Genomic DNA, 27,970 nt, shown 5'->3' with positions numbered 1-27,970 from the left:
GCAAGTAGCTATTTTCTGATAAAATAAGCTCTGGTAGATGTACATAGGTTAGTAAACGCCACTTCCAACTGAGCATGCTGCAGTATTTGTGTGTGTACACAGGAGATGAGTCATAAATATTGGACCAACGTGTCATTGTGTGTGTGCATTCATAGGGGAAGAGTCTTTAATGATCTTTGTGGACAAGCGGAAGCTGAGCCGGACATCTGAAGTAGGTGAATCCAATGGAACAGCTGTGACGCTGGAAGCTCTGCACCAGCTGGCGGCCTCCTACTTCATCGACAGGGAGAGCACCTTGCACAAGCTGCACCACATCCAGATTGCATCTACTGCCATTAAGGTAAAAAGCCTGCTTTTCAACGGGATTGGCTTAACTCAGTCAGATTAATCTAGCTTTAAACTGCATTTCTAAAGTGTTTTTTGTTGTTGTTTAATATTTTTAATAACTGTATTTTCCCACACACTGAATTAGCTTCTTCACTGTAAGGAAACCATAGCTAATGAGGGGTATGCATGGGGCTTTTCAACAAAGATTTAGCTCATTTTAACAAATGCAGCTGTTTTTGCCAAGTAATCAGATGCTTTTTGTCTTTGTGAATGTAGTCTACAGATTCATTTTGTCTGTAAACCCCTCAAACAACTGTGTGTATGTTAGAAACTGTATTATGACATATTTACATGTGACTCATTTTGGTGGACTGATGTTTAGTCACTCCATTACTTTTTTTTTTTATAAAAACACAAAACAAAAGAGATTATTTCCGTTTCACTTTGTTTCAGCTTCCTGATTAATGGACTTTGAGTCATTGACTCTGACTATAACATCTGTTTCAGTGCTCATGTTTTTGAGATGGTAATTTCAATTGTTCTCCCTCCCATGGGGATAGGAATTAGAACAAATTAAGAAAACCACATTCTGCAGTGGTTAGTATTTGCCAAGTACTTTTCACTTGCGAACAGTTACTGTATGCAATTTAAAACTCGTAAAAAAGCCCCGGTTGAGCAAATTTGGCCTGTTTCAAGTGTTGAATATCAATATTAAAACGTACTTTAAAGTACTTGGTTAGAAGAATGAGACATATTTAAAGGCTATAAGTTACACATAGGCTAATAAACTGAAGCTACTTTCCTACTGTTTTTAATTAATGAACCATTAAAAATGTATGCACTTTAGGACCCTGTCTAATGTTCTAATGTTATTTTGAGACACCTTTACTGAAGCAACTACTTCATCACTGAAAAGATTCCCTTCATTAAAGTGTTTGGAAAAATGTCTACCACTGCAGGACGCACTAAGTTTTGTTGAATCACAAGATGTATTTTGTAATTTAGACTCCTTTTACCACAATAAAATGCATACTTTGATCTGAATGTCAATAACAAGAGTGACAATATTATAATTATATTTGTTTAAATGGGTATATAAATAAATATACTTCTCGTTTTAAAGAAAAAAAAAATGTTTACCAGTGCCTCCCCAAATTTTACAATATTATTAGAAGTAGTGTTAGTAGCTGTAGTAATAGTAGTATAGTAGTAGTATAAGTAGTAATATATGTTAGTTTTTGTTATGTTATTCTATGTTATAATTGCAGAGTAGAAGAAGTAAAATAAAACAAACAAAAAATAAATAAATAAAAGGTGCTGAAAATATGATTACAGCTGTAAAAAAATGATGGAAAGAAAGCATAAAAATAACAAAAATAGTTCCTATCCCATTTTTTTATTCAATATTTTTTTCTTATTTACCATTTTTATAGTGATTGTGTTGTTTTATTATTGCTTTATATTTTCTTAATTGCTTTCATATTTTCTGCTCATTAACTATTGTTATTTTTATCACGTTTTCAGCTCTTTTTTTCACCTCTGCCTGATTAGAGAGCATGGCAGCTTGAGCCTGATTCTGTTGCCATTAAGCAATGAGTGTGGGACATGAAAGGCAACTATACCACTAGAATAATAATAATTTACACCATACTGCAAGAAAAAAATATAAGGTAGAGAAGAAAGGTTTACATTTTTCTTAAGATCAAGCTAAACTTAATTAAACTTGCATTTTAGACAAGTCAGTCAGATATGTATTCATTTTTTATTTTCATAAAAAGAAAAACATCCCATTTTATAGCAGAAAATCAAATATCCAAAGAACATGGTTTGTCTGGTTGATAGGTTTGCTTGTTTTCTCGCTAACAGTGCTTTGTGTGGACTCAGTGATACGATGACGAGACATTTTAGTAAACATGCACGTTGGATGAGCACAAAAGAATTACACCAAGAGAATATGCAAAGCAGGAAGTGTTGCTTGTTTTTCCTTTATGTGCATATTCACAAGCACATATATGGAACAGCATGCTGTGTGTATGATGTAAATATCACCCTGCATCTTTTACTGCTTAATAACTTTATAGTGAGTTCATTCATCACTGTGTCATATGCTATCAGGCCAAAAGGACTGAATAAGCCGAGTTTGTCTTTTACGCAGTATTCTCAGGGTTTTTCTGAGGAAAACGTTTCTTCACATGGTTTTATTGTGTTTACACTCGCCTGTGGTAAACAACAGATTAACGTCACAGAATGAAGATAATAATGAGAACCTTCTAAAGCACCAATTCGAGACACTGTCAGCTTCTTCAGCCTGCTTGTTAGGAAACCATGTCTGCTACTGCAAAGATACTGTAGTGTTCAGAAACACGCTCTGATCTAACTGAGAAAACTGTATCTGTTGTCTAGAAGCTGCTGCGTAAATGTGGTGAGGAACTGGGATAAGCTGCTGCTCCGTGTTAAAGGACTTTTAATATTTGAAGATGTGCCATGCTAAAATAAATTAAAAAGTAATGTGAAAAACCTTGACAATAATTAAAATGTTATTAGATAAAACCTGGTTAAGATGGGGAGCCATTCCACAGTAACTAAAAGGAAGCCACAGAGACCTGACATGATTTTTTAATGTTTTTATTTAGTTATTTTATTTGTACCATGAGAACTGTATTCAGCATAAAAAACTCAATAAAAAAATACATAAAATCAAACTGTTGAACAATCAGTTTGTGTCGCCGTCTTATGATCTTCATCACTGAAGACAGCTGCTTCAGTTCTTATCACAGAAACTAAAAGATCACCAAGTTGCAGAGTTGCACTGACGTCAACTTTGCACCTGCAGCGTGTTGGTGTGTTACTAGTAGATGGCTGAAATGTTGTACATGCACATGTTTTTTCACACTGCTGACCTTTCTGTTGGGTCGCCGCTGCAGCGCATGTGCTGCCTGCAGTTTGTTTGCATACCACTGTTTTTAAGTGCTCTTAAATAACTTCTCATTCCTCACTCATCCACCAGATCTTTACGATCACAAAACTGTAACTTCCTTCACCTTCCTTGCTCCAGATTGAGGTCCATGGGAGATCGGGCTTTTGCTGTCGCTGCCCCCCGGCTCTGGAACTCTCTCCCAGATTATTTGAGAGCTCCCCAACCATTGATTGATTTTAAAAGAGGCTTGAAGACTTTTTTATTTAAGCAAGCCTATTCTGCTTCTACATGTTTTTTTATGATGTTGTTTTTATCTCTGATTTTTTATCTTTGATTTTAATTGCACTGTGTAGCACTTTGAGATTTTTGTTAATGAGAAGTGCGGTATAAATTGGATTTATTATTATTATTATTATTATTATTATTATTATTATTATTATTATTATTATTATTATTATTATTATTATTATTATTAAATACAGAATTCCACATAATTTATAGTTGATATGTATTAAAAAATCATAAAAAGACATTTAATAAGTGAAATTAGAAAACATGCGAACAGGCATTCATTTATTTTACTGTCTGTGACACATTTTTAATAATAAAAACTATAGTAAAATTGTGTTTATGTTTGTTTTGAGTGGATTTGGACGTTTTCGGGTTCTAATCTCGAGCCTGCATGCAGCTGCAGCTTGTTTGAGTATCGGTTTATACACTGGTAGCATAAACTCTAATCTGTTAACTTCAAAGTATTCATTTAAAGCTTTGTAAAGTAAAATTATTTGAAGGAATTCATATAACCTGCTGCCTTTAATGGGAGAGGTTTTGACTAAGATAATTTTATGTCAATAAATTAATTATTGTTAAAAAATAACAATATACAAAATCTCATGAGTGCGTTCTGAATAACTCTCAGCTACTACCACATCAAATTTGAACTCAGTATCAGTAAAAATGACTGAGTTACGTATAACCTGCTTTATTTGTTGGCTAATGTTAATTAGTTATGGTGGCCATCTTGAATGAGGTTGATTCCCAATGATAATCAGTTGTTGGTGTACATCCAGTTACTTTTTAAAGGTTTCATCAAAGTCTATCCAGTAGTTCATGAGATATTTTGCTAAAAGACAAACAAGGTTCAGTCCAACAGTTATTGTTAAAGTTTTAAACAAAGATCTTGTTTAATTTGTTACAATTAGAGTGTCTTTGTGAATGACTCAGCTGCAATCACAGCGAATCTTACAACTGACTGAGTTAGAATTACAGTAAAATGTCAGCAGCATTTTGTTCTTTGTTTTTAACAATGATCTTACATCATCTGTCAGCACTTTGGGTATACATTGACAACCAATCTCTTTAAGACTGACTGGAGGTGTAGTTTTTATTTTTTGAACTGGGTTGATCCCAAAAGTTAATCCATTATTGATATACAATCAGTGATTTCTTTCTGCAAGTTTTATTTAAATATGTCCTGTGGTTCATGAATTATTTTGGTAACACACACATAGAGACAAGCAAAAACATGATTGTCCATCTTTGCCTTTTGGAGATAATTACATTGATATTTTGCAGAGCCAACACAAAGTCAGCCCGGGACAGTGGTGTCCAGTCCTGGTCCTGGAGGACCACTGTCCTGCATGTTTCAGTTGTTTCTCTGCTCTTCGGCAGCTCTTCCAGTTGTGCAGAAGCCTGTTAATCACTCAGTCATTCAAGTCAGGTGTGTCACAGCAAATAAACACCCATTTTAAGGAGTTACTGCTCTAAAAGCAGCAAAAAACAACTTAAGTCTCTAATTTCTTCATCCAGGCTCTACCACAGCATTTCAAAAAACCTAAATTGTCTTCTCCTTTCTGAGCAGCAGACCATTTTTCACAGACTTATCTTTAGTGATGCCCTGCTGTACAGTCAATCAGAGATAAAACTGTATTTCTTTAAAGTGAACTGGGAAGAAGATGGTGAGCTGATAGGGCTGCCACCGCTAGACCAGAGTGCTGCTAAAACCTCTTCTGATTGAGATGAATGGCAAAAAAAAGCTTTTTATTTGTTTATGAGGCATTTTTAGGTGACTGATTGGAAGAATTCCCAGCATCAGCAATCTCTAATTTCAAGCAGGGGTTGCTGTCTTATCCCAATGAAGACAGATGCTGAAACAAAGCAGTCTTTAATGAGAATACTGGGCTCTTGGTTTTAAGAGATACCATGTTTAAATAGTAGAACTGCCTGCCTTTCAAGCCTGCAGGACTAAACACAGCAGCAGTGGAAAATAATCAGACAGGAAAAATGAGAGAGGAGTGCTAAAAAATGGCACTGCCGTTACACAGTGTGATGAATTAGTCCTTCCATTTCAGCAATTTCCTTTGAGAGCCTCTATCATTTGTCAAACATTCTGTGGTATGAGTTAAGGTGTTATATGCAACTGAAGAGAAAAGACCAGAGGAGGACAGGGAAAGACCTTATTCAGAGGGCCCTTTTTGCCAAGGTCTGAGGAAGCAGCAGGTACGACGCAGGCTCTGCTGCATTAAAGAAAACGAATTGAACTAAAATTTATGGAAGAAAATCGTTGACGGTGACGAGCCGTGATAAGGACTGATAGCCTTGAGAGTCATGCGGAGGGACTATTTATTTGTCTGGGTTGAAGTTAAACTGAAGGATCTGAAACAGAAAAGGTTGAGTTTTATTGGCACAACAAACAAAAAATAAACATGGCTTAGTATTTTTTAATATTTGTGAGTATGAATGAATAATTCACTGCAATAGATTTTTTTTCTTTCTCAAGTATCTTAATTTTTTTCAGAATGAAAGATAAATGTTCAATTTTTTGTCTTTTTACTTTGCCTTCATCTGATTTACATTTCAACAAGATAAGTTTGCTGCCATAGTGTGTTTTAAATGAAGCAGCCCTCGATGATGGAGTGTAAATAGACAGATGATATCTTCTGGAACAAGTCCCAAATTTGACAGTTATTGTCAAGATTTTGAAAGTTAAGTTCAGCTATTTCTTTTTAATCTGCAATTGCTCAAAATAAGTGAAGCCAAGAGAGCAACAACAGAATACGGAGTCAGATTTGCTCCCTTGGCACCTCTTCAAGTGACTGGTACTTCCTGTAAGAAAGAATAAGTTTTTCCTGTGAACATAACAGCACATACAGAATTAAATTGCCCTTTCTGCTACTTTCTTTTTTTTTTTTTTTCCTGTCTGCACACGGTAATTTCATTGTGATTCTATTTTTCTCCTCTTGCCCTTTTACTTGCTTGTACTTTAAAGTTATGTTATTCTGCTTTTACTTCAGAGAGTAAGCCACTGCAATAAAGTGGCCTTAAACATGTTCCTCAAATTATAATAAACGCAAAGTAAAAAAAAAATAATAAAATGTCTGGAACGCTATCACAGATGCAAATGTAGATTTACCCATTTCCTATGCTGTGGTGATTAAGTGAACAACAACCATTGAAGGTGCAGCAAATAAGACAATTTTGAGATGAGCTTTGATTTTCATGAAATATTAATATTGTCCTGTCTTTCTTTTCCTCCTGCAAGCAGAAAAGTGCAGCAATTTAAAGCCCATTGTTGCCCAGACATCACTGGCTGGCTAAATAACATTTGATGCTGTTTTGTGAAATTATTCATATGAGGGATTTGCAGCAGTGATGAATCTTCATCAGTAAAATGCTCACATCTAACTGGTCTTATAATAATATTAAAGCCTTACATTGTTAAATAATAAATGTGCCTCAGAGCCTTCTGTATCAGTCAAACATGTTAACAGGCTAAGTGATGTGTTGCCCTGCCAAGGAGCCACATTAGGCAATCATCCATCCACTGTGCAAAAAGAAGCACGATGATCTATTTGTTTAATACATATATTATCATGACCAATTAATATTAATATTTTATTGATTTAACGTCATTTCCTTCTTTTTTCCTTTGACAATTCAAGTTCAAGCTTCAGTGAAATCTTACTGTACACCCTCATATCTACTTGCAACATATTCCGCCTGATAGAAATATCTGAAACTCAAGAGAAAAATGTAAGTTTTTCTTTTCTATGTGTAGATAATGTCTGTGACGGAAAAACGACAGTGTATGACAGTGTATAGCTGCATCAATAACAAAAAGCAAAGGACAAATTACAGTGGTGCTGTGATCAGTCTTGCTATGCAGCAGAAAATTATAGCACACAAAGAATCATAATGAGCTGATGATCACTAGCAAATAATCATAAAACTGAGGGAAGTGTCACACACTCCAGGGTTTGTAAGCATTACACTTAATTTAATCAATGCTTTGTCCCCCAGGCTCTCTTGATTCTGATTTATTGGCCCTCAGGCCCTCTTGATCCTGATCCTGAGCTTGATCAGTGTGATCAGGCACACTGATCTGAAGAAGGCCTGAGGGCTGAAACGGAATAAAAGTCCGGTTTAATACACTTTAATTCCACTTTGTGGAAAGCTTTCAAAAGCTGTGTTGCTATGGCAATGCATCATGCAGCTGTTGCGTTACCAGCCTGGAAGATCCCACAAATCCAAAAGGGATGCTTTAGGGGTTCCCTTCATGTTGGAATCTGGTGCATCTGGCTCGTGACCACACGTCTATTTAAAACACGTTGGTGCTTTGAATGTCTTCATGCAGAGACTTTCTATAACGTCAAAGAAGTAGAAGATTTTGCATGAAATAAAAGCTTTTATTTTTATTCAGAATTTATGGCGGATTTACATAGAAAATGGGATGCCTGTGAAAACAGGGAGAAAAGGAGCACCAAACATGTCTCAGGCTCTGCTGCTCAAATTGTGAATTTCTTTTAAACCTTTCCTAGTTGTTAGGTTTATTTATTATTTGTTTTTACTTTGTTTTTGTTCGCAGGCCTAAACAATTAGCTTGTTTACTGATTTTGTGTACAGGAGGAAATGTCAAGCCACAGCTACAGGTGATAGTTCAGATTTTGATTAGATGTGGTTCTGTGACGTTGTTATGAGTAATCAATATCTTACATGCTGATGGAGCTCAGAGCATTATCGGTTTGACATCTCAGACAGCCGTTTTCTCAGGACAGCTGAGCTTTTGGTGATGTCTTGTCAGGAAGGGCATCCGCTGGAAAACAATTACCAAATCTTTGTCAGAGTTTGCTCACTGCGGCGACCCCTGCAGAGGAAAGCAGCTGAAACAGTAAATAAATGAAATAAAAATCAATAAACTACCATTTGCTTGAACCATTATCAAATTTGGGGGTTTCTCCTGCACTGCTTTTACATCAGATAGTGTCTTTTGTCTTTGGCACATTTGAATACTAATTTTCCCATGGGTCATATAAAATTAACTCCAGCTTGAGTCAGTCTCCAGTTGAGCTAATTCTAAACTTCTCTGTAAATAACCATCTAATCCAAGTGTGGCGATGAAATCAAGGTGTCTTAAATAACATCTGCTTAAACTGTGGAGAATCTTTGAGACTGGAGTTGTTTTAAGAGCTGGACTTACTCTAACCAGCTGCTACTTTAACTTCCTCTCAGAGCTTCTGCCCGATTTCAAGAGTTGTCTCTTCTGCAGGTAAGATACTGACTAAACTCCACAGAACCCAGCTTCAAAATGTTGAACAATTTTTAATGACTTTTCTGTGAGCAGAAAAAAAGTTAGGGAAAATGTATTACTAGTGTTATCATTCATTATTTGTTTGTTTTAGAAAAAATAAACCCTCTTTGTATAAATACGATTAAGAGTTTTAAATACAATCAAGGATTCCAAAGTAGTCACTGGTTTGAAGTCCTAAATGAAATGTAATAGTTGGATTGTTTAATATGTGACAATGTTTTTGTTTGTTTGTTTTCTCCCATTGTCCCTATAGTAATAAAGACCATACATGCATAAACTAAATTAAGAATAAGAATAATTGTGGCCATATAAAACATTGTATTTTGAGTTTTCTGTGATTAGTTTTTTTTTTTCTCAGTCAGTCATATAAAGACACAAACAGAATAATAATAATAAAAAGGAATTTTTAGAGGAATATTTTCTGAAGGGTTATTTGAAGAGTAAAAAAACATCTCAAAAGGCAACCCTGAGGGGTAAAGTAACATTCTCTTTGATAAGATAAACAAGTCATGCCTGTGGTATGTGTAAGCATCACAAACTGCTTATTCTAGGAAAGCCTTTAAGTGCAATTAAATGTTCCATTAAATGCAGCTGTTACTTATTCCAACACAGTCAGCACAATTATTTTGTACTCAGTTATGGCACATTAATAATTCCCTCACCAACTGATCCATGTCATTAGTATTTCATGTTTTTAGTATAACTTGTGTATATATATATATATATATATATATATATATATATATATATTTTCCCCCTTTAGTGAAAGATAAATTAAACGTCCAATGAGTTATTAAAAGCAGTATTTTTTCTTTCTCTCTCTCTTTATGGCTGCTTTCAAATTAATAAGGCTGACTGTGCACACATGCTCTGCTCCACTGGGTTCTTTTTGCAGATGGTCTAATTTCTATGCATAGAGGAACTATCTCTAGATTTGCATTTGGTCAATTTTCTTCTTTAAGTTGGACATCTGTCTGTTGTAGAATTTAATCTGCTGGTCCCCACAGAGGTTGCTTGGATTTTAATTAATTGTGTTAATGCATCAAAAAAGTCTGTTTTTTCTGCTTCCAAGACTCATTATTTAGTTTGTTCTGTTTAAATTGAAAAGAAGTTGAATCGCAGATGCTCAGGCTTACTTTTTATGTGTGGCTGAGATCAGATACATGCTATACCATATATACTCAGAGCTGCCAGCTTTCATGTCTCCTCATGTCTCTGTGTGTTATTTGTTAATCTTGGATTTGTCAAAAGTAGATATTAAGAAAGAATAACAACTTTTCTGCCCACAGAGGGAAAAGATTTTGTTTTTGTACCGGCTGGATTCTTATCAATCTGCCAAGCAATTGTTATTTCTTATTGACCTTTGAGAAAATATTTAAAGCAGACACGGTCATGGTGTTTGGCAATAATTTGCAAGTGACACCTTAGAAGATGGATTTTGCCTGAAGATGGCAGTTTATCTTTGCTGCCCTTGCAACCTGGATAAACGCATCCTCTGAATCAAGCTTATGTCAAGGATGATTGAGCTGAGATTGTGAAAACTCCAAATATGATCTCAGAGCGCAGGATATATCCTACACAGTATTTTTTAATGCGTGTCCATGTTTTTGTCAGCAGAAATCTGATCTTGCCTTTTTTACCTGGGTTGCTATAATATCGTTTTTAAACACTTGTAGCAAAAAAAGTGTCAGCGTGAAAAGTTCCTGGGATTTCCTCAAGCATTTGGACGTCTAATCTTTTAACTATCTTCTTCAAATATTATCTTAGACAATATACTTGATATTAAACAATGACTTAGTTGATCTAAAAAATATGTTAGAAAAAGAAAAATCATTACATGCCAGAATCTGTAAAAGTGTCCTTTATTTTTAATATATAATTTTGTTGGTTCACAATGAAGCAATAAAGCTACATGTCAACATGCAACTTCTTACTATAAGATAAGAGAAATGTGATCTTCTGCAACACATTGCACACAGAGAGTCGGGAGCAGAAAGTGTTCTCATATAAGCGTTGAAAATAGAATTTTAGGAAGTTTTCCAAAATTTGACATTGTGTTCGCTGCCAGCTGTGTTTGTCTTTCTCTCGTGCCTATTTTTCTTCCGTTGTGTGCGAGTCTGTGTCTCCCTTGTTCTCTCTGTGTTCCTGTGAGCATGGCTTCCTGATCCTTGGCAAGCCACTTGGCACAGCTGCTCTTCATCAACTCATCACCATGCAGTATTTCTTCACTGGGACTCACTCTCATTGTCAGATTGTTGTAGGATTCAGTTTGATAATGCTTAAGCCTATCAAAACATCTTGCTTTTTTATTTTTTAGCCAGAGATTGTGTGACACTACTCTACAGTCTATCATCCCTGACTTCAGCCATGTTTAGCTCTAAGAGTAAAGAAGAAATAAAATTATGTTAAAAACAAGGTTTTAAACTATTTTAACCTGGCCTACACAGAACTGCATGCTCTGTGTTTGCTGAGTCCTTTTCTCTCTCTCTCCCCATTACCAGACTCGCAGATAAACACAGAGCTTGTTAAAAATTTATTTTAGAATATGCAGTGGTTTCTAATCAATTACTTGACTCATAATAGAAATAAACCCATTTAGCTTGAGTGTGACTTAATAACAATTTTCTACCTGAACAGGCTCAAAAGGTTCATTTGTCCAAAAGAAAAATGTCCTCCTGCCACAGAAGAGAGCAATAATAATAATTAAGAATAAATAAATAAACAGGGCAAAAACTGACTCGGTGATCAGAAGTAGATACAAGTAAGCAGCAGATACTTCACAAAAACATTGTCTAATCTTCTGCTCTGGTAAATTTGCCATTGTTTAGTTTTTTGTTGTTGTTTTTTTCCTCCTCTCAGGTTATTTTTTCCACTATAAATTTCACAACTGTTGCAAAAAAAACCTTGATACATTTTACCTTGCACTTAATTCTGCTAATTTGTCAAAGGAATTATTGTGATTTAGGCTTCCTCAGCAGATGAGTAAAAATCACAGGTGGCATAAATTTTTGAAAAGGAGAGGCATTTTATTGGCTTTCAATGAAAAGCAGAAGACAAAGTGTTGGTTATTATGCAGACTCTTTGTCAAAAGAAACTTTTGTTTGTGTTGAATATTTTCTGCTTAACTGTCCTCCCTATGCATACTTTTATTTTTTTAAATACTGCATTTAGTTCTCAGGAAACTAAAGAAAAGAAAGAGATAAATACATAAAAGTCGTGATTTTTTTTTTCCTTTTCTACTCCTACATGTTTGAACCTTCTCTGAGTCAATTAACCTGACTTGGAACAGGTGTGTAAAACTAAATTGTCTCTCCACCTCCAGCTGGTGCTTGCAACACTCCTACTCATAAAAGAACATTCTTGTTTTCAGTGATCTTGTCAGTCATTGCTGTCAAATCTTAGACAAAAATAAATTCTCAAATAGGAAAAAGACTTATTGCTGTTTTAGTACAAATAGCTGTTTGTGCAAAAATAAAATGAAATATGTAAAAATGGTTAAAAAAATGAATGAATGAATGAATGAATGAATAAATGAATGAATTAAAATACATATTCTGAAAAAGTTTAAATGCATTAATTAAAGTTAATTTATTTCAACTTCTGGCACGTCACTAATTTAGTATTTTCTTAAGAGAAAAAAGCATCTGGTTTGAATGAGTGCAACTGTGCTAACTACACTGTGTTTGCTCCTCTTGAAACTGCATATTAAACTATCAATAGCAGAGAGGGGAAGCAATTTATTCACTCCAGAGGAACTTTACACCTCCCACACAGTTGTCAGTTTTCTCAGAAAAGTTTTTTTTTTCTAGCAAAGCCCACACCATTTTCTTCTTTTTGCAATCCCCAATTCCTCACAGATGATTTTATTCTGTTCACAAGTCCTCCATAATGGCACTAGAAGTTTCTAAAAATCAGTATTTATTACGTCACATTAGCTGACATTGTACACAATATTTTTAGAGGATGGAGTTCTCTCCCACAGTTGAAAGATAAAATTCCTAAAAGGTAAATACAACAGAAAGAAATCACATCATCTATGTCCACAGTTGGCAGTAAATGTGATGATTTTTGCACAGTTTACACAATGAATTTTATATACAAATCAAAAGCTTCTGGTAAATGTTATAAAATGCAGATTTCACACCTTTTTTGTTTTCCTGTATCATTTGAAAGCATTCTTTAAATTTTGTTTTTAAAAGATGTTTTGATGCAGAAATAAAACCTAATGTGAATGCAGTGAGAGTAGCATCACGCTGTATTTGCCATCAGGCTTTTCACATCTATTCTTTGGAACGAACCTACGAGTTTTTGAAGTTTGACAATTAGTCCCGTTTACAGATTTTAGAAGTGATAACGAGCTTGACTCAGCCAGAGGCATGTCAGCATGTCATTAATCTTCTTTGACCATTTTCTGAGTGCTCTTGTTGTGTGTTTCCAACCACAGTCTTTATAAGAGGTCTGAATCCATCCAGCGCATTAAATCAGAATGTTCTCCAGTTTTAGTCCTCATTCACAGCATCACCAGATACCAACAGCTTGAGGCAACCGTGGACCAAACAAAAAGAACTCCAGGCAAGAAAAGCTTGCCTCATTTTTGTGAAAGCTTTGGAGCCCAGTAAGGGTGAGGTGTACGAATAAAAACAGAGGTCAGGCAATCTATTCTCTCACTTCAGTAATCTACTATGAAGCATGACTTGGGTGTAGTGAAACTGAAAAGTTATATTCAATTTTATTCCTACCTGAGCTGGTTTATTTTTTGACAATAGTTAGTAGGTGTCAGGCTCTCTCCATTTCTTCTGAAAAAAACACCTTGAAAAAATACCCAGAATCCTTAAAAAGATTTCTCAAAAAAAGATTATGCAGTTTTTTTTGTTTGTATTTTATTTATTTATTTTGCATCTTAAGTTCTCTACTAATAACTTTTTATCTGCCATTTTATAGTTTGCAATGAATGCAAAAACAATCATATTTGTTAGTAAATCGACATGCCACACTATAAATAAATATGACAAATAACAACCTCTGCTTTGGACAATAATATGGTATTTGTGATTACGATAATTCTTCTGTTTTACCCAAAGTACTGTTGTGTTGTGGTCTCTCCTAATGGAGTTAATGTTTATTTGGTAGATGTGAAATAAATAAATAAATAAAACATTAAAATCAATTTAAAAAAGGATATTTCTCTGAGGAATATCATCAAAATGTGGATTTGTTGAACCACGTTAACAAATCAGTCCGCAGGTTCCTGTAATTAGTGTGCTGCCAATCCTCTCATCAAATTTCTGTTTGTGTAGTCCTGCTACAATATTTCATATCTCCCACCAAAGTCTGCGCCAAGCAATTACCTGGATCCTCAGGTGCATATGTAACTGAAGAGGACATGCTTACTCTGGCATACAGTGGATTTAAGCAGGTTATGAGAGTCAGTGGACACTGTGGTGAAAAAACAATTTTTAGAGATCAATTTGACAGATGACTCCAGCTTACTCATTATGTTTTACACCTGGGATCCTTGTTTCAACTCAGTTTCCAGCTTACTGACTCATGAAGTCATTATCCTAAACATGACTTTCATGAAGCAGAAGTTTCAATACTGTGCAACATATTTTGTTCCTCCAAAGAAGAAACAATAATAGTGAAGGCTATTAATCTTATTCTGCATGACATTTAGTCACATTTTCTGGATGTTCCTTGTTATTTATTTATTTTTTTTCTTTTTCTTGCTCTGTTTCTCTTTATACGTAATTCCAATAATGAATTGTTTTCTTAGTGTGGATTATTGTTGATCTTCTTCCATCTGTTTAGGTGACCGAAACAAGGACAGGCCCTCTTGGATGCAGTAACTATGACAACCTCGACTCTGTCAGCTCTGTTTTGGTTCAGAGCCCTGAAAACAAGATTCATTTGCAAGGTTGGCCATCCATAATTGAACTCCCCCAATTTCTGATGGAATTGTCACAGTGCCTGTTCTCTTGCAAGCTTATAACTACAGCGTGAGAGTGTCAGAACGAATTTAGCTTCAATCACTCTTTCTTTTCCCTTTTTTTTCCAATGCATGCTTGCAGAGTTCTGAAGTGAATCCTAGGCAGTGATGATTCAGAACAAAAGTAGCAGAACTGTGGAGTAAAAATAAAACTTTGAGTGAATCTGAATATTGCATGGGATGTCAAGTATATATGTGGCAAAAAAAGATTACTAGCTTTAAGTAATTTAACTTACAAAACATCCAAAGCTTCCTCTCTGCTGTGCATAAAGAACTTCTGTACCGCATCCTCTTCATTCAGTCCTGCCGTTGTCCTGTTTCTGTCTTTGCCTCAGGCCTCCAGGCCATACTGCCAGAGTATCTGAGGGCCAGGTTTGTGCAGGCTGCACTCAGTTACATTGGCTGTAATGAGGAGGGCCAGTTTGTGTGCCAGGACAATGACTGCTGGTGCCAGTGTGCTGTCGAGTATCCACAGTGTAACTGCCCTGAGGTGGATCTGAGGGCCATGGAAGCCAGTTTACTTCAAATCAAAGATTCCTGGAACATGGCCAACCAGGACTTTGAGGGGTCAGGTTAGTGCTGTGCTTCTTTCATTCCTAATTTATTGATGATGACTTTCTCATTGACAGCAAATGAAACAAAAGTGTCGTGAGAGATGAACACACCAAATGTAGGAAATAGATGTGGAAAATGTTTTTTCAGATACACCATTTCCTGATTACCACACAAATGTAACTTTACCCTTCATTCTTAAAACTATAAGATGATGTTTTGGCAGAGAAGATATCAATCAAAAAAGGATTTTAGATGATATGTCCCACTTCTCCAGCAAGCACACAGATACAATTCATGTATCTGTATCTATGTATTTATATGTTTTCCATCAGAGACAAGTCACGACTGCACCACACAACCCTACATCAACCCCGAAGCTCAGACAGTAAGAGAGCCCATTACACAGGACCACAGCCCTTTAAAAGTTAGCAAAACACTCAATGTGTGCAGCAATCTCTGTTTTTGGCTGTTCCACCAACATGAACCAAACTGGACTCGTGACATGAATGTAATTAAAAGAGACATCAGTTCCAGCTGTTTGGGGCCAATCTTAGATAAAGATAACTTAACCAATAAAAATATATTTCAGCATTTTATCTTGGACTTTGAATAAGCCACTGCTACCAATGATGGAATAGAATCATTGTCTACAGTTGTTTAAGAAATTATGCCTGTTATTTTCTGAAAAAGGAGCATCACTGTTGAATTACTGTTGTTGTGACAACATGACACATGGATTAGGCTGGAGAAGATGACGTGCGTAGACTGAAGTGCAAAAGCCTGCAACTTTTTTATTATTTATTTTGCAAATTAATACATTACTCCAAATTCTGCATTCTCCATTTCTGCAAAAGTCACAGAAATGTTATAGTTCTGTGCATAACATCAACATTGCAAAGAACCCATTACATTCGTGGTGACTTTTAAAACTAGCTGAAGTTTACCAGTTCAGTGATGTCCTCTTGAAACGTTAGTTGTCAAACTTCTTCAACAGCTCCTTTATACGCTTGACTTCGATTTGTTTTTCTTAAAGGCACTTGTTGTTTGTCAGAACTACTTCATCCCTGACTTCATACAATAAAAAAAGCAAATATGTTTGAAGAACTTGAAAAAACTGCAGATTCTTGAGCTTCTCAGTGACTGAAAGTTGTTTTTCAGATTCTTTCTTTTTTAAGTAATTGCCTAAATTCCTACTGGATGTGTAATTCTATGTTTTTTTTTATTTTTTATTTATTTATTAAATGGTGCAGGACTGGATTGCAGGAATTAATATAAATGAACGAATGTAATCTTGGTGGCAGGGCAAAATCTGTATTTCTTATTGTTATTATTATTTAGCATTTTTTTCCACATCATCTCAACTTTTTTTTGATTTAGTGCATTTTTAAAAGATTTAATAAAAATAATAAAAAATACAAAAGGTTCTTATCTGCCTTTATATTAATTTACTTACTTAAAATATAAGTTTTGATGAGTATCTTTTGTCTTACTTTGTCTTATTACCTTAACATAAATTAAACTGTACACAGTATTTCAAGATACACATGAGGAAATTTATTTATTTCCTAAAAGCCTTTTTAATATAGGGCAAAAATGTTCTCACTTAAAAGCACAACATATAATAGCTTATTTATTTATTTATTTTATGCAAAAACTCAGCAAATCCAATACAGCCACACAGCAGTGCTGCTCATTGATTAGTAACGTTACTCAGTGGTTTAATGCAGCCAGTAATATAACAAATATATCACAGTCCTGCTCTCTGACATTAAAACTGCTACCTGATGGTGTTATCTGTGCCTTTGTTTGTAATGACCAGGACCAGTTTAAGTTTCAACGTCCAGAAAACAAAAGTCGAGCATTTAAAAACGATGTGACTGGATCAACTGTGAATCTGCCGAGTGAAGACCCTGCAGTAGCTCAACGATAATCTGTCATGCTCCAGAAACAAATTACAGTTGCTATATTCTGTTAGCAGCATAAGATGTAAGCTCTAATAAAAATATTTCACGACTCAGTTGTTGCCACTTTATCTGTTAACCTTATTTAATACTCCCTGATAAACATGACAAAAAGAAGACATGGGCAGATTTTAAACAAGCATTTTAATTGAAGTTTCTATTAATAAAATGACAAACTGTCAGGCGCCTTCATTGGCTGTTATTTCTTATGATGTGCATTTTCAGTGCTGTCGATCATGTGCATCTGTTTTAAAAGGTCGTGCAACATATTTCTTTATGAATCATTTATAAAACTCTGCAGCATTCACAAGCTTGAAGTGAGAATCACAGTTTGAGACAATTCCAGCTTTGCCTTAAGCTGTTTTCAGAGCACCTTGCTGGTTGAGAGTGTTACCACGAGCTACATGCTTAAGAGCAACTTGATTACCACATACTTGGCAATAACTTAAGGTGCCCTGAGAAGTACAGTCTCAGAGCTGTATTTAATAAAGAAAAATAGGTTTCTGTGTGCCCCTGTGGCTCTACTTGTACAGTTGATCTTATGGAGAACATCTTACTTCAGTAGCAGAGAGATTAATAATCATAACTGTGATTGTTAAATGAGGTTTCTACTGTCAGCTGATAATGGAGACGATTTGCTTTGATCTCACACTGAGTATAATACGGTTTATTAAAGAGATAATGTAATTTTCAGCTAGATCAGTATTTCAGTTTGAAATAGATTCTTTGATTTAGGTTTTTTAGTGCTCATATTCATAACACCATAGTACGAAGAAAAAAAAACATAATTAAATCAAAGGCTTAGCATTCCTTGAGGAAATTCATATCACCTGCCGTCTTTCATGTCAGAGTTTTAGACCAAAATCAAATTATAGAACTGTATATGCTGCTTTTGTTAAACCTTGAAAGCAGCATTTCTCATGCACCAGTTGTCAAAGTGTTGGGTATGAATGTCAACTACAACCACACCAAATTTTAGGTCAATATCTGTGAAACCAACTGAAAAAAATGTTCTTGAAGTTTAGTTTTTTGTAGCAGCGACATTGCATTGGGTTGGCACTTGTAGAGATTCATGCAATGATTTATTCTGTAAGTTTCATTAAGATTCATTCAGTGGTTCATGGGATGTTTTGGTAACAAACACATACACATCCACACAGGCAAAGACCTTATTGTTCGCATTCGACTTTCAACTGCCAGCAAAAAAAGACATCATCATGTGAGAGAGGTGTTTTAAAAGATGTTTGAAACAAATGTTTTACCCAAACATATTTCTATATGTCACACAATTAACTAAACTAATGTACATAATTGTATGTTCCTTGATCTTATTTATATATATATATATATATATATAAGTACTTGTATCATTACTCCACAACCTCCCAATGTTGTTTCAATATTATCTACACAGTGTCTGTTTGTCTGTTCGTGAGTGGCTCCCAAACCTGTCTTCTATTTTTAACGTCATAAAAAAGGAAAAGCTCTGCTACCTTTTGGGATCAGTGGCTGACAAGATAATAATGGTGGTTACATAGCAGGTTTCAAGGGATGAGGTCTTGTTGTCTGGGTGATAAAACGATGGTCTGGGTTAGCTGTTATTTTCCAGAATATATGACAACATGATATTACATTTCCTCATCAAACTGCTATATTATATTTGATAAATCTTTATTATAAATATATTCAATTTATCCCAAAGTATTTTTTTTATTTCTTTTTAATTTGAATTATTTTCTTCTTCCTTCATTTGTATTGTCTTTGCTTGCCACATCTTGGCAGAATTTCTAATATCCACTGAGCTTTTTTTTATTGCAAGTTATGACAAATGGTGTTTCAGTAACTCAAACAAAGGCATGTAATGAAAGTTAAATGTCATATGGCGACACAGTTTATCCATCTATCGCTCACAGTCCTATTATTGTTCAAAAACTTAAACATATATATATATATATATATATATATATATATATATATATACAGTGGAACAAATTATAAAATTAAATTATCCCCATTTAAATAGTTTAATAGGAAAATAAACAGGCTGTTTTTTTATTCCTTTCACAGGAATATGTAGCACACCTTGCATAATAGGGAAACCATTGACACCTAATTGGTTTTCTAATCAGTTGCTTCATTATCAAGATAACGTTAGCTAATTATAAACAGAATTGTGGTCATTTTCTAATCCGTCTTGCACATGTTTGATTTTCAATACAGTCAAACATTAGTATGATGACTACAATGATATCACTGCTGAATGCACTGGGAAAATAATCTGTTTTTATTCAGTTTCATGCAGCAAACAGTTGCTCTGAATTGCTGACAGATATTATCATCTGAGCTCCTCATCCATTCTATATTTTCCTAGACAGACTTGGAAACTGAGCTTTGAAAAACCTGCAGGCTGTTCACTAATGAAGGGTAAAAAAATAAATAAATAAAAAAATCTTTCCTCGTTCCTGTATTTAGTCTGCCTTTTCCTATTAGCATACGCGTCAAACAATTTATTTTCCAGTTTGCCCTGTAGCACTTGGGATCCTGTGGCCCTTTAAGAAATTGTTCCCCTCATTTGGTGTGACTAAATTAGCCAAATATTTTTGGGAAAATGTATGAGAGTCAGTTTGTCATGTGCTGGAGAGGAAAGACGTTGTCCTTCCCTCGTCAATTTATTTTGCATTTCTGTCTGCTTTCCAGAAGAGTTTCAGAACTTTGTTCGAAGACTTCCCACATTCTACGCCCTGAACACATCTGCCATCCAGTATTTTTGGAAGACAGAGCCGTCCATTCACCAGCGCTACAAACAGCTGGAGCTCAGCACTCAGCAGCTACTGAGCAAAGCACGACGCATTGTCAACAAGCTCTTCACCCTCAGCAAGAGATGTCAAACTCAGCCCAAAATTATCATGCTGCGGGAGAGGTGAGAAACGGATATGTTTTCCTGCCAACCTTTTTGTTGACACCAATGTGGATGTGTCTGTGTGTGTGGCGGTGCTTTGAATGGCAGTATTCATTTATTCTCTCAAGCCCTTTCAATATGCATTACTTTGTTATCACTATGACTTGGCTTCACATAAGGAGGACACACAATACACCCTACCAAGGTATAAGCTACAGTGTCACACCTGATCACTTGGCTGCACTCCATCCAAGGTCTTCTTTACATTCAGGAAATCAAAACTATTCTCCTGTGAAATTGAAGTTTCCGGGGTTTTAAAGAATTATGCGAAGTTGGAAAGGTTTACCTGTTGGTTAGCGAGACTCTGAGATCATACACTAGGGCTACATCCACATAGAAGTGGTGTTTTGGGAATACACAGAGGATTTATTTTGTTGTTGTTGTTGGTTTTTCTTTATTGTTTCAACCTTGCATCCACACAGAAAAGAAATCCATAAATTCTGTAAAACTGGGTTCCAGAATAAGAAAATCCCTAAATGCCATGAGTGTGGGTTCATGCCTTAACACAGCCTTTTAAAAACAATAATGTCATAGCCCCACCTTCTGCCTAACCTACAACCCCAACAATGACAAATTAGATTTTTCCATGTGTGTTGTTGGTGCCAGTTGCTCAACTACAGCAAAGCAGTCATATCCTGTATAACTTCATTGAGCAGACAAGATTGATGAACAGTAGAGCAGCTCAAAAAGTCCTTATTGTTCATACACCAAATAATCTAAGACCAAAAACAGTTTTGAACAACACTAAAGTAAACATTGCTTTTGGCTGATTTTCTGTGTTTCTGTGTGGATAAAGCATTTCTAGAAATAATGATGTGTTTAGGAGGAAAAAGGTCATTTTAGAAAGACAGTATCCCCGTGTGGATGAGGGCTGGAGTTATCTCTCTAAGTTTTATATAAATTTTTTGGGAGACAAGCTTATAAATTGGACATGATTATGTCAGTGCAACAGATGCACTCCTTCCTTTCTGTTTTCTGCAATGTCTTTCTTTTATCAGCTAAAGTTCCCCAATATATCACACTTACTCTCAACTAAATCAACTATAATGCTTTTATTTCTTTATTCTTTTTATTGACAAAGCATATATTATTTACCTAAAAGTGTTGAAAAAAACAAAAAAACATGTATGTGGGTGGGCAGTAGTTATTTTTCACCTTGGAGCTGTTACCATTCTCCATGAAGTGCTTCTAGAGAGGTTTTTATTGCATATTTATAAGGTAAACCTGGAGCCTCAGGCACAAAAGCCAGTAAACGATGGAGCTGATGCACTTTGCAGTGTGTTTATTAATGATCAATAGTTTCTGTTTTTTTCCTTTGCTTTTTTGTTTGTTTCTTTTCATTTTACTTTATTTCGTATCTATATGCCCAAGGGTCTTGCGTCATTAACTTTCTGAAACCCAGCAGTGTCTGAATATTTATTTAGTTAGTTAGTTCATTTATTTGTTTGTTTCTGTGAGCTCTCTGAAGGAGGTCCAAGCTCCAGCAGGTGAGACGTAAAAGACTGAGCTACAACTGCTGTCAGGTCTTCACCAGGCTTGGATCTTATGACACAGGCGGAGGCAACGGTCGAAAAAAACTTATATTAAATGAGTTAAATATTTTTATTTAACTTGACAAACTCCAGTTGAGATTTATTCAAGGGGTGAACACTTTTATAGGCACTGTAAAAACTGTTCTTTGTATGACTACTGATTTATATGCAAATCACTTTCTGCTATCAATAATCATCTGACGCACCATCTTTACATCCTTCAGCTCGATGTTTACAGCACTTAACCTGATGTAAAAGGCTGAAAGTCTGCATTGTTTCATGTTTTCAGAAAATGTTCTCTTCTGTGTCTAAGATCTCTTAAAGGTGTCTCGCAGATCTCTTTCAGACGTGCACGTCTATTTGCTGAAATACAAAGATGAAGAAAAGTGTTTTGATTTACTGAACAGGGCACGTTTAGATGTGGTGTCTAATGAGTCTTTTAGATAATCTATCTTAACCCTTAAGTTGGCCCCTTTTCAAGGCAAATAGTTCCAAAGTAATAAATGCAGAAGAGATGAGAAATGATGACAGTAAAAACTAATGGGGATATATAAGATCTAAAGTGTCTTCTCCTTTAAAACATTTTAATAAAGAATAATTCATTTATCAAGTTTGGATCATAAGTTTTACAGTTAAAAACAACTGAGAAATATTTATTATATCTGTCAAATGAACAACATGCCCCATTTTATTTGTATCCCTTAATGCATATATTCTATAGCAAGCTAGTTCATGGAAGGTGCATCTCCTCTTGCTTTATAAAAATAACTTATAATAAAATAATATTCATGAATGTTATTCATGAATATCTCATTCCATTATTTGGTTAGTGGAGCATCATGGTCTATGGCAGATGAAGACAAAGCAAAGAGAAAAATGCTGTAGGTTCTGTAGATAAATACTCTGTTTTCAGCTGCACTGTCAGTAAGGAGGTGTCAGAACAGCTATAATGGAGCTGCATTAAACAACTGGTGTTTTCTTTTTTTCTCCACCAAGCACAAGCACATAAATGAATATGGCTTTTAATAGGACAAACTATAGTGCAGCTTCTGCGAAGAAAAAAAAAAGTTCCTTCTGCTGGTGTAAATTGAGTCTCAGGAAGATAAAAAGTTTGTGTATGACATTATTCTGTGTGAAGTGAGCTGATAGACAATGAACAGATTGCAGCTTGAACATAAAGCTTCTTTCTGGCCCACACTGCATGCTGCGTCTCCATGACACTTTACATGTCCTGCTGACACAATGCCGTATAGAATAGTGAGACGGCTTCCTCTGTCTTGCTGTGCACAGTCTGCACTCTGGGGCTGAGCTATGCACAACTGGTTCGAAGTGATGAGTTTCTGAAAAGCTGAGTACTGTGACGAATGTTAAGTCATTAAATTAACTGTTAAACTGACAAATGTGATCAAATTTTAACTTATATATAGATGCACACACATTCATCATTATCATGTTTAGGAAGGAGAAAAAAATTGTCTGGATTTTTTTATTTATTTATTATTTTTAACCTCTTTTTGAGGTCAGATTAACATTCCTTGTGCCACATACAAACTGCACAATTATATTATGCAATTTAAGAACACATACCTCTGTATATATAAACTCAGTGACATTACACAAATACAGTATACCCTTTAACTCTGGATAACAAATTTGGATTTCAAAATTTGACAGATTTAGGAACAAATATCATAGAAGTGTCTGCTGGGTGATATTGTTAAAACTGACAACATTACATTCTTGTCATGTTGTCCATCTGCGCCTCCATAAACAGTTTCTGGAATTTAGTTTTAGCATTTTTTACAATTTGGAGAAGCCTTGGAGAAGGGAAAACAAAATAAGATTATTTCCATCTGAAACATACTTATGTGCTGATTCTTCATCTTTTATTCTTCTCCTCTGAACTAAGGATTGGGGTAAAATCTGGGTGGACATGGAGTATTTTCAGATGTCAAAACTCAGTTCTGTTATTGTGAATTAACACCATAATGTTGAGAAACACCAAAGGTGGAAGTCAGAAGTATGGGACTGCAGAGCTTGGACAGTCTATGACATGCACATAACAGACATGTGAACAAGATAACTAAGCAACATATGCAACTGGAAGTAAATTATTTGGAAGCTTTAAAACTATCAAGTAGTCACACAGGAGGAGGCATCAAGATAATCAAAATCCATCAATAAATGTTTTCACATTGCAGTGCAGACCTCTGATTCTGCATCAGGGAGATGAGAAACTGTGAGGTACCTAAAGATTCCCACCTCTGCTCTGAATTCACTAAAATTATTTAAACTTTGAAACAAAAGGTTAATTTAGACAAAGATGCAGCAGTAAGTTGACAGGGGGGTTTTGATATTTGCTTTTTTTCAATATTTATCAATAAATATTTATTTATTCATAGTATCTGAAGCCCATGCTGAAAATCTTCTCTTTCTAGCTGCATTCAGGGCACTAATTGCAGTGAAATCCTTTTTAACTTCTGGAGCAGGGCTGAATATGTATGCAAACAAGATAGAACTTCTACAGAGATGTGATCAAAATTTTCAAGGGTTCAGATGGATTTCCAAAACATTAGTCTTGCTTAGCAGGCATGAGGAGAATATGAGGCAATACTGAGTTGTGAAGAACTGTTGATCCTCACCTATAATGCCCCCCCCCCCCACACACACACACACACACACACACACACGCTGTCAGATCAGGCAGTAGACAAGAGAAATGTCAGAACTTCAGTGGTTCAAATCAAAATTACTTTGCTGGCTTCAATGATGTTCCATATTTTCGGCAATGAGAGGCTTTAGATCAGCTCCCTAAATCATATTTAATTAGATAACTACATGCCCACACTCCAGTGTGAAAGATGTGTCCTCAGAATCTGTTCCTGTTTTACAGGAAGAAGAGATCTTTTTATAAGGGCAACATCATAACTTAATGGATGAGGCTCATCCTCATTATTGCACCGTGTTTAAATGTGAAATTGATGTGACATTATTTTTATTTTAGACTTTCCTTTGTATTTCTGCCATTTCTGCTGTCTATACCTGCTCTATCATTTCAGACAAGCAGACAAAATATTATCCACACAAACAAAATAATACATTTTGTTGTTATGTTTTTTTGATTGACCTTTTATTTTCCAAATGCATAAAACCTTTGTCATCTAACTGTAAAATAGTTTTTGTGTGTGGCCATTTCCCACTATAATTTTGTTTCTGTACAGTGTAAGAAGTGCTGGATTACTGTTTGTCATGTAATAGATGTGCACATTTTTGCAGTGACTCTAATCCACTGCTCTGGTACTGTTGCAGGCCCTTTAGCTACTGGCTGAACTACATCCTCTCCATCATGTACTGCAGTGAAAACAACCACATCGGCTCTTACCTGGAGGAAACCCGAAGCTGCTCTTGCCCATATGAGCATCCCCCATGCCAAGGTGTGATCCCCTGCACGGTGGGGGAGGGCACCTCGTGCGCATCCTGCTCCTATGAAAATCGTTCCCGCTGCGCCACCTGTAACCAGGGTTACATGCTGAGTCAGGGCATGTGCCGTAATGAAGTGCCAGACTCCACTGACCACTACATTGGCTTTGAAACCGATCTGCAGGACATGGAGCTGCGCTACCTCCTGCAGAAAAGAGACAACCGTATCAGCATCCATGGGATCTTTGTCAGCAATGATGTCAGGCTGAATAACTGGTTTGACCCATCATGGAGGAAGAGGATGCTGCTGACTCTGAAAAGTAATAAGTACAAATCAAACCATGTCCACATGCTCCTGGGGATGTCTTTGCAGATCTGCCTTACCAAAAACAGCACCCTTGACCCTATGCTGTCTGTCTACATCAATCCATTTGGGGGAAGTCACTCAGAGAGTTGGATCATGCCCATTGACCAGAACAATTACCCAGACTGGGAGAGGACTAAATTAGACCTTCCCTATGATTGTTATAACTGGACTTTGTCTTTAGGAAACAAGTGGAAAACATTTTTTGAAACAGTCCACTTTTACCTAAGGAGCCGGATCAGGGGCCCTTCAAGTAATGGCAATGGAACTATATATTTTGAACCTTTGGAGTATCTGGAACCAGGGCAGAACCTGGGCTACATGAAGATCAACAGCATCCAGGTGTATGGCTACAGTATGCACTTTGATCCGGAGGCAATCCAGGACTTAATTTTACAGCTGGACTACCCATATACTCAGGGATCGCAGGACTCTGCCCTGCTGCAGCTGCTGGAGATCCGTGACCGAGTCAACAGGCTTTCTCCTCCCGGAGCTCAGCGTTTGGATCTCTTCTCCTGTCTGCTGCGGCACCGGCTCAAACTGTCTACCACAGATGTTGCCAGGATTCAGGCAGCATTGCAGACTTTTAGTGCCAAGCAGCCCAACTCTGTTGAATATGAGACAACCAAATTATGTAGCTAATAAGCAGACAGGTGGCCATGTGCACAGACGCACAGATAGAGCAGTTATCCCATAGACTTGATAATGGTTAAGAGATATTCTAAAGCAGTGAACTGGACAATTTGGGGACATTTCTAACTGGCATTGTGAATCTCAACAGCACAGCTGAGATTCTTCTGTCAGCTTTTCCTATAAATTTGTATAACATCTTAGAACTGAGTAGGGTTTCACCATATTTGCCTCATTTCTTTTCTGATGAAAATAACTTTGACAGTTCATAAAATAAACTCAAACTCTGCTGCCACTGATGTTTTACCAATGTGTTGATGTTTGTAAATTGCACAAATCAGAATCAGTCACACATGAACAAAAGCTTTTGCTAAAAAAAAGTATAATCCAAGCAAAGTAATAATCTCACAGTCATTTCGGCACCAGCATGATTTTGCTTTTGTTCTCCTTGTATTTTCTTCATCATAACAAAAACGTGACAAAAAAGTAAACAAACATGCTTGTTTTGAATTCACCGTTGTCCATTTTAACCTCAACGGGAAAGGCATATCCCTGTTTATAATTTTGTTTGTTTTTAGCTTTGCAAACTAGAATAGTCATTCAAGTTTTTTTGTTTTTTTTCACTCCAGATTTTTGTAAAAAAAAATACTAAATGAAATAAAATAAATAGATGCAGTATGATGCAGATTTCCTGAAGAAAACAATATAACAAGATCACAATATATGTTACATGTGCTTTTATTTTTATAATGCTGTTGTTTGTGAAGCAAATGTTACAAAACATTGTCTATAAGATGTATAATATGATTTGTTAATACACTGAATAAAATACATTTTTATGTGTGGTCTGTAAGAATTTCAGATATATGGGAGAAAATCTTGATTATTTTCTTTATTTGGTAAAAACTTTCAGAACCATCAAACATTTCATTTTGGAAAAAAGTAATTAGTCAGCCTATGTAAATAGAATTTATGTAAGTGTAATTCTACTCTGCAAGTCTTGCACATCCACAAGAACTGCTTATAATAGTAAATGTTTAAACACACACACACTAATATAAAATCATTAAAACAACGTCAACATCTCTTTAAAGTTACAACTTATAGATCGGAAAAGCAAATTTCAGAAACAAGGACAACTTTATCTTTTTTTTTTCTAGTTAAGTAGTTATAAATTGCTGTATGTATTTATTTAACCATCTTTGAGACTGAAAAATGTGTCTCATCTACAACAAACTGCCACTGATGTACGACAGAAGATGTAGAAGCAATGACGTTTTGCGCAGTAACTGAAGAACATTTTGGGGTTTTAGATCTCCTCTAAGCTTTAGATTTTTGTTGATGGATGGCTGCTTGGGGGCAGTGGTGGAGACACAGCATCAAAGCCCCTTATCTCAGGTGCCTCTCCCAGTGGTTTGTAGTCTGTTGTAATTTGCAGGGGTTTATGTCTTACTCCAAGCCGTGAAATAAAAGCAAAGTGCTTTGTGTCCTCCAAGTGTTTTGTGCTACGAGTATGCACCTCACACAGCCATTCTCTGAGACCTCTGAAGTTTAACCATTTCATATGATCAAAGCAGTCGGTGCAAAAATATGGGTTCAAAAATCAAAACTGCCCAGAGTATTACTGATCAGACATTTAGACACCAGTGATGCTTCTATGCCAGAGTTTAAACAATAAAAAAGAGAAAGAAAAAAAAAGAGGAAATATCTTCTTCATAATTGATAGTAAAAG

General features: G+C 35.7%; 1 protein-coding gene across 2 annotated transcripts in view; it reads left to right on the top strand.

Moving 5' to 3' along the window:
- The window catches only part of brinp3a.1 (bone morphogenetic protein/retinoic acid inducible neural-specific 3a, tandem duplicate 1), a 48,674-nt gene extending 21,127 nt beyond the window's left edge, over nucleotides 1-27,547 (top strand). For both annotated transcript variants that reach the window (XM_017429135.3, XM_017429134.3), the window contains exons 4-8: nucleotides 156-340; nucleotides 14,640-14,745; nucleotides 15,153-15,389; nucleotides 20,031-20,253; nucleotides 25,134-27,547. In XM_017429135.3, coding sequence (XP_017284624.1) covers nucleotides 156-340; nucleotides 14,640-14,745; nucleotides 15,153-15,389; nucleotides 20,031-20,253; nucleotides 25,134-26,250 — 1,868 coding nt within the window. In that variant the 3' untranslated portion in view covers nucleotides 26,251-27,547. The remainder of the gene's footprint in view (nucleotides 1-155; nucleotides 341-14,639; nucleotides 14,746-15,152; nucleotides 15,390-20,030; nucleotides 20,254-25,133) is intronic.
- Nucleotides 27,548-27,970: the final 423 nt, after the last annotated feature.

This window comes from Kryptolebias marmoratus, linkage group LG24 (assembly GCF_001649575.2).
Source record: "Kryptolebias marmoratus isolate JLee-2015 linkage group LG24, ASM164957v2, whole genome shotgun sequence".
NCBI lineage: Eukaryota > Metazoa > Chordata > Actinopteri > Cyprinodontiformes > Rivulidae > Kryptolebias > Kryptolebias marmoratus.
The sequence above is the reverse complement of the archived record's forward strand: the minus strand, read 5'-3'. Positions and strand labels throughout refer to the sequence as shown.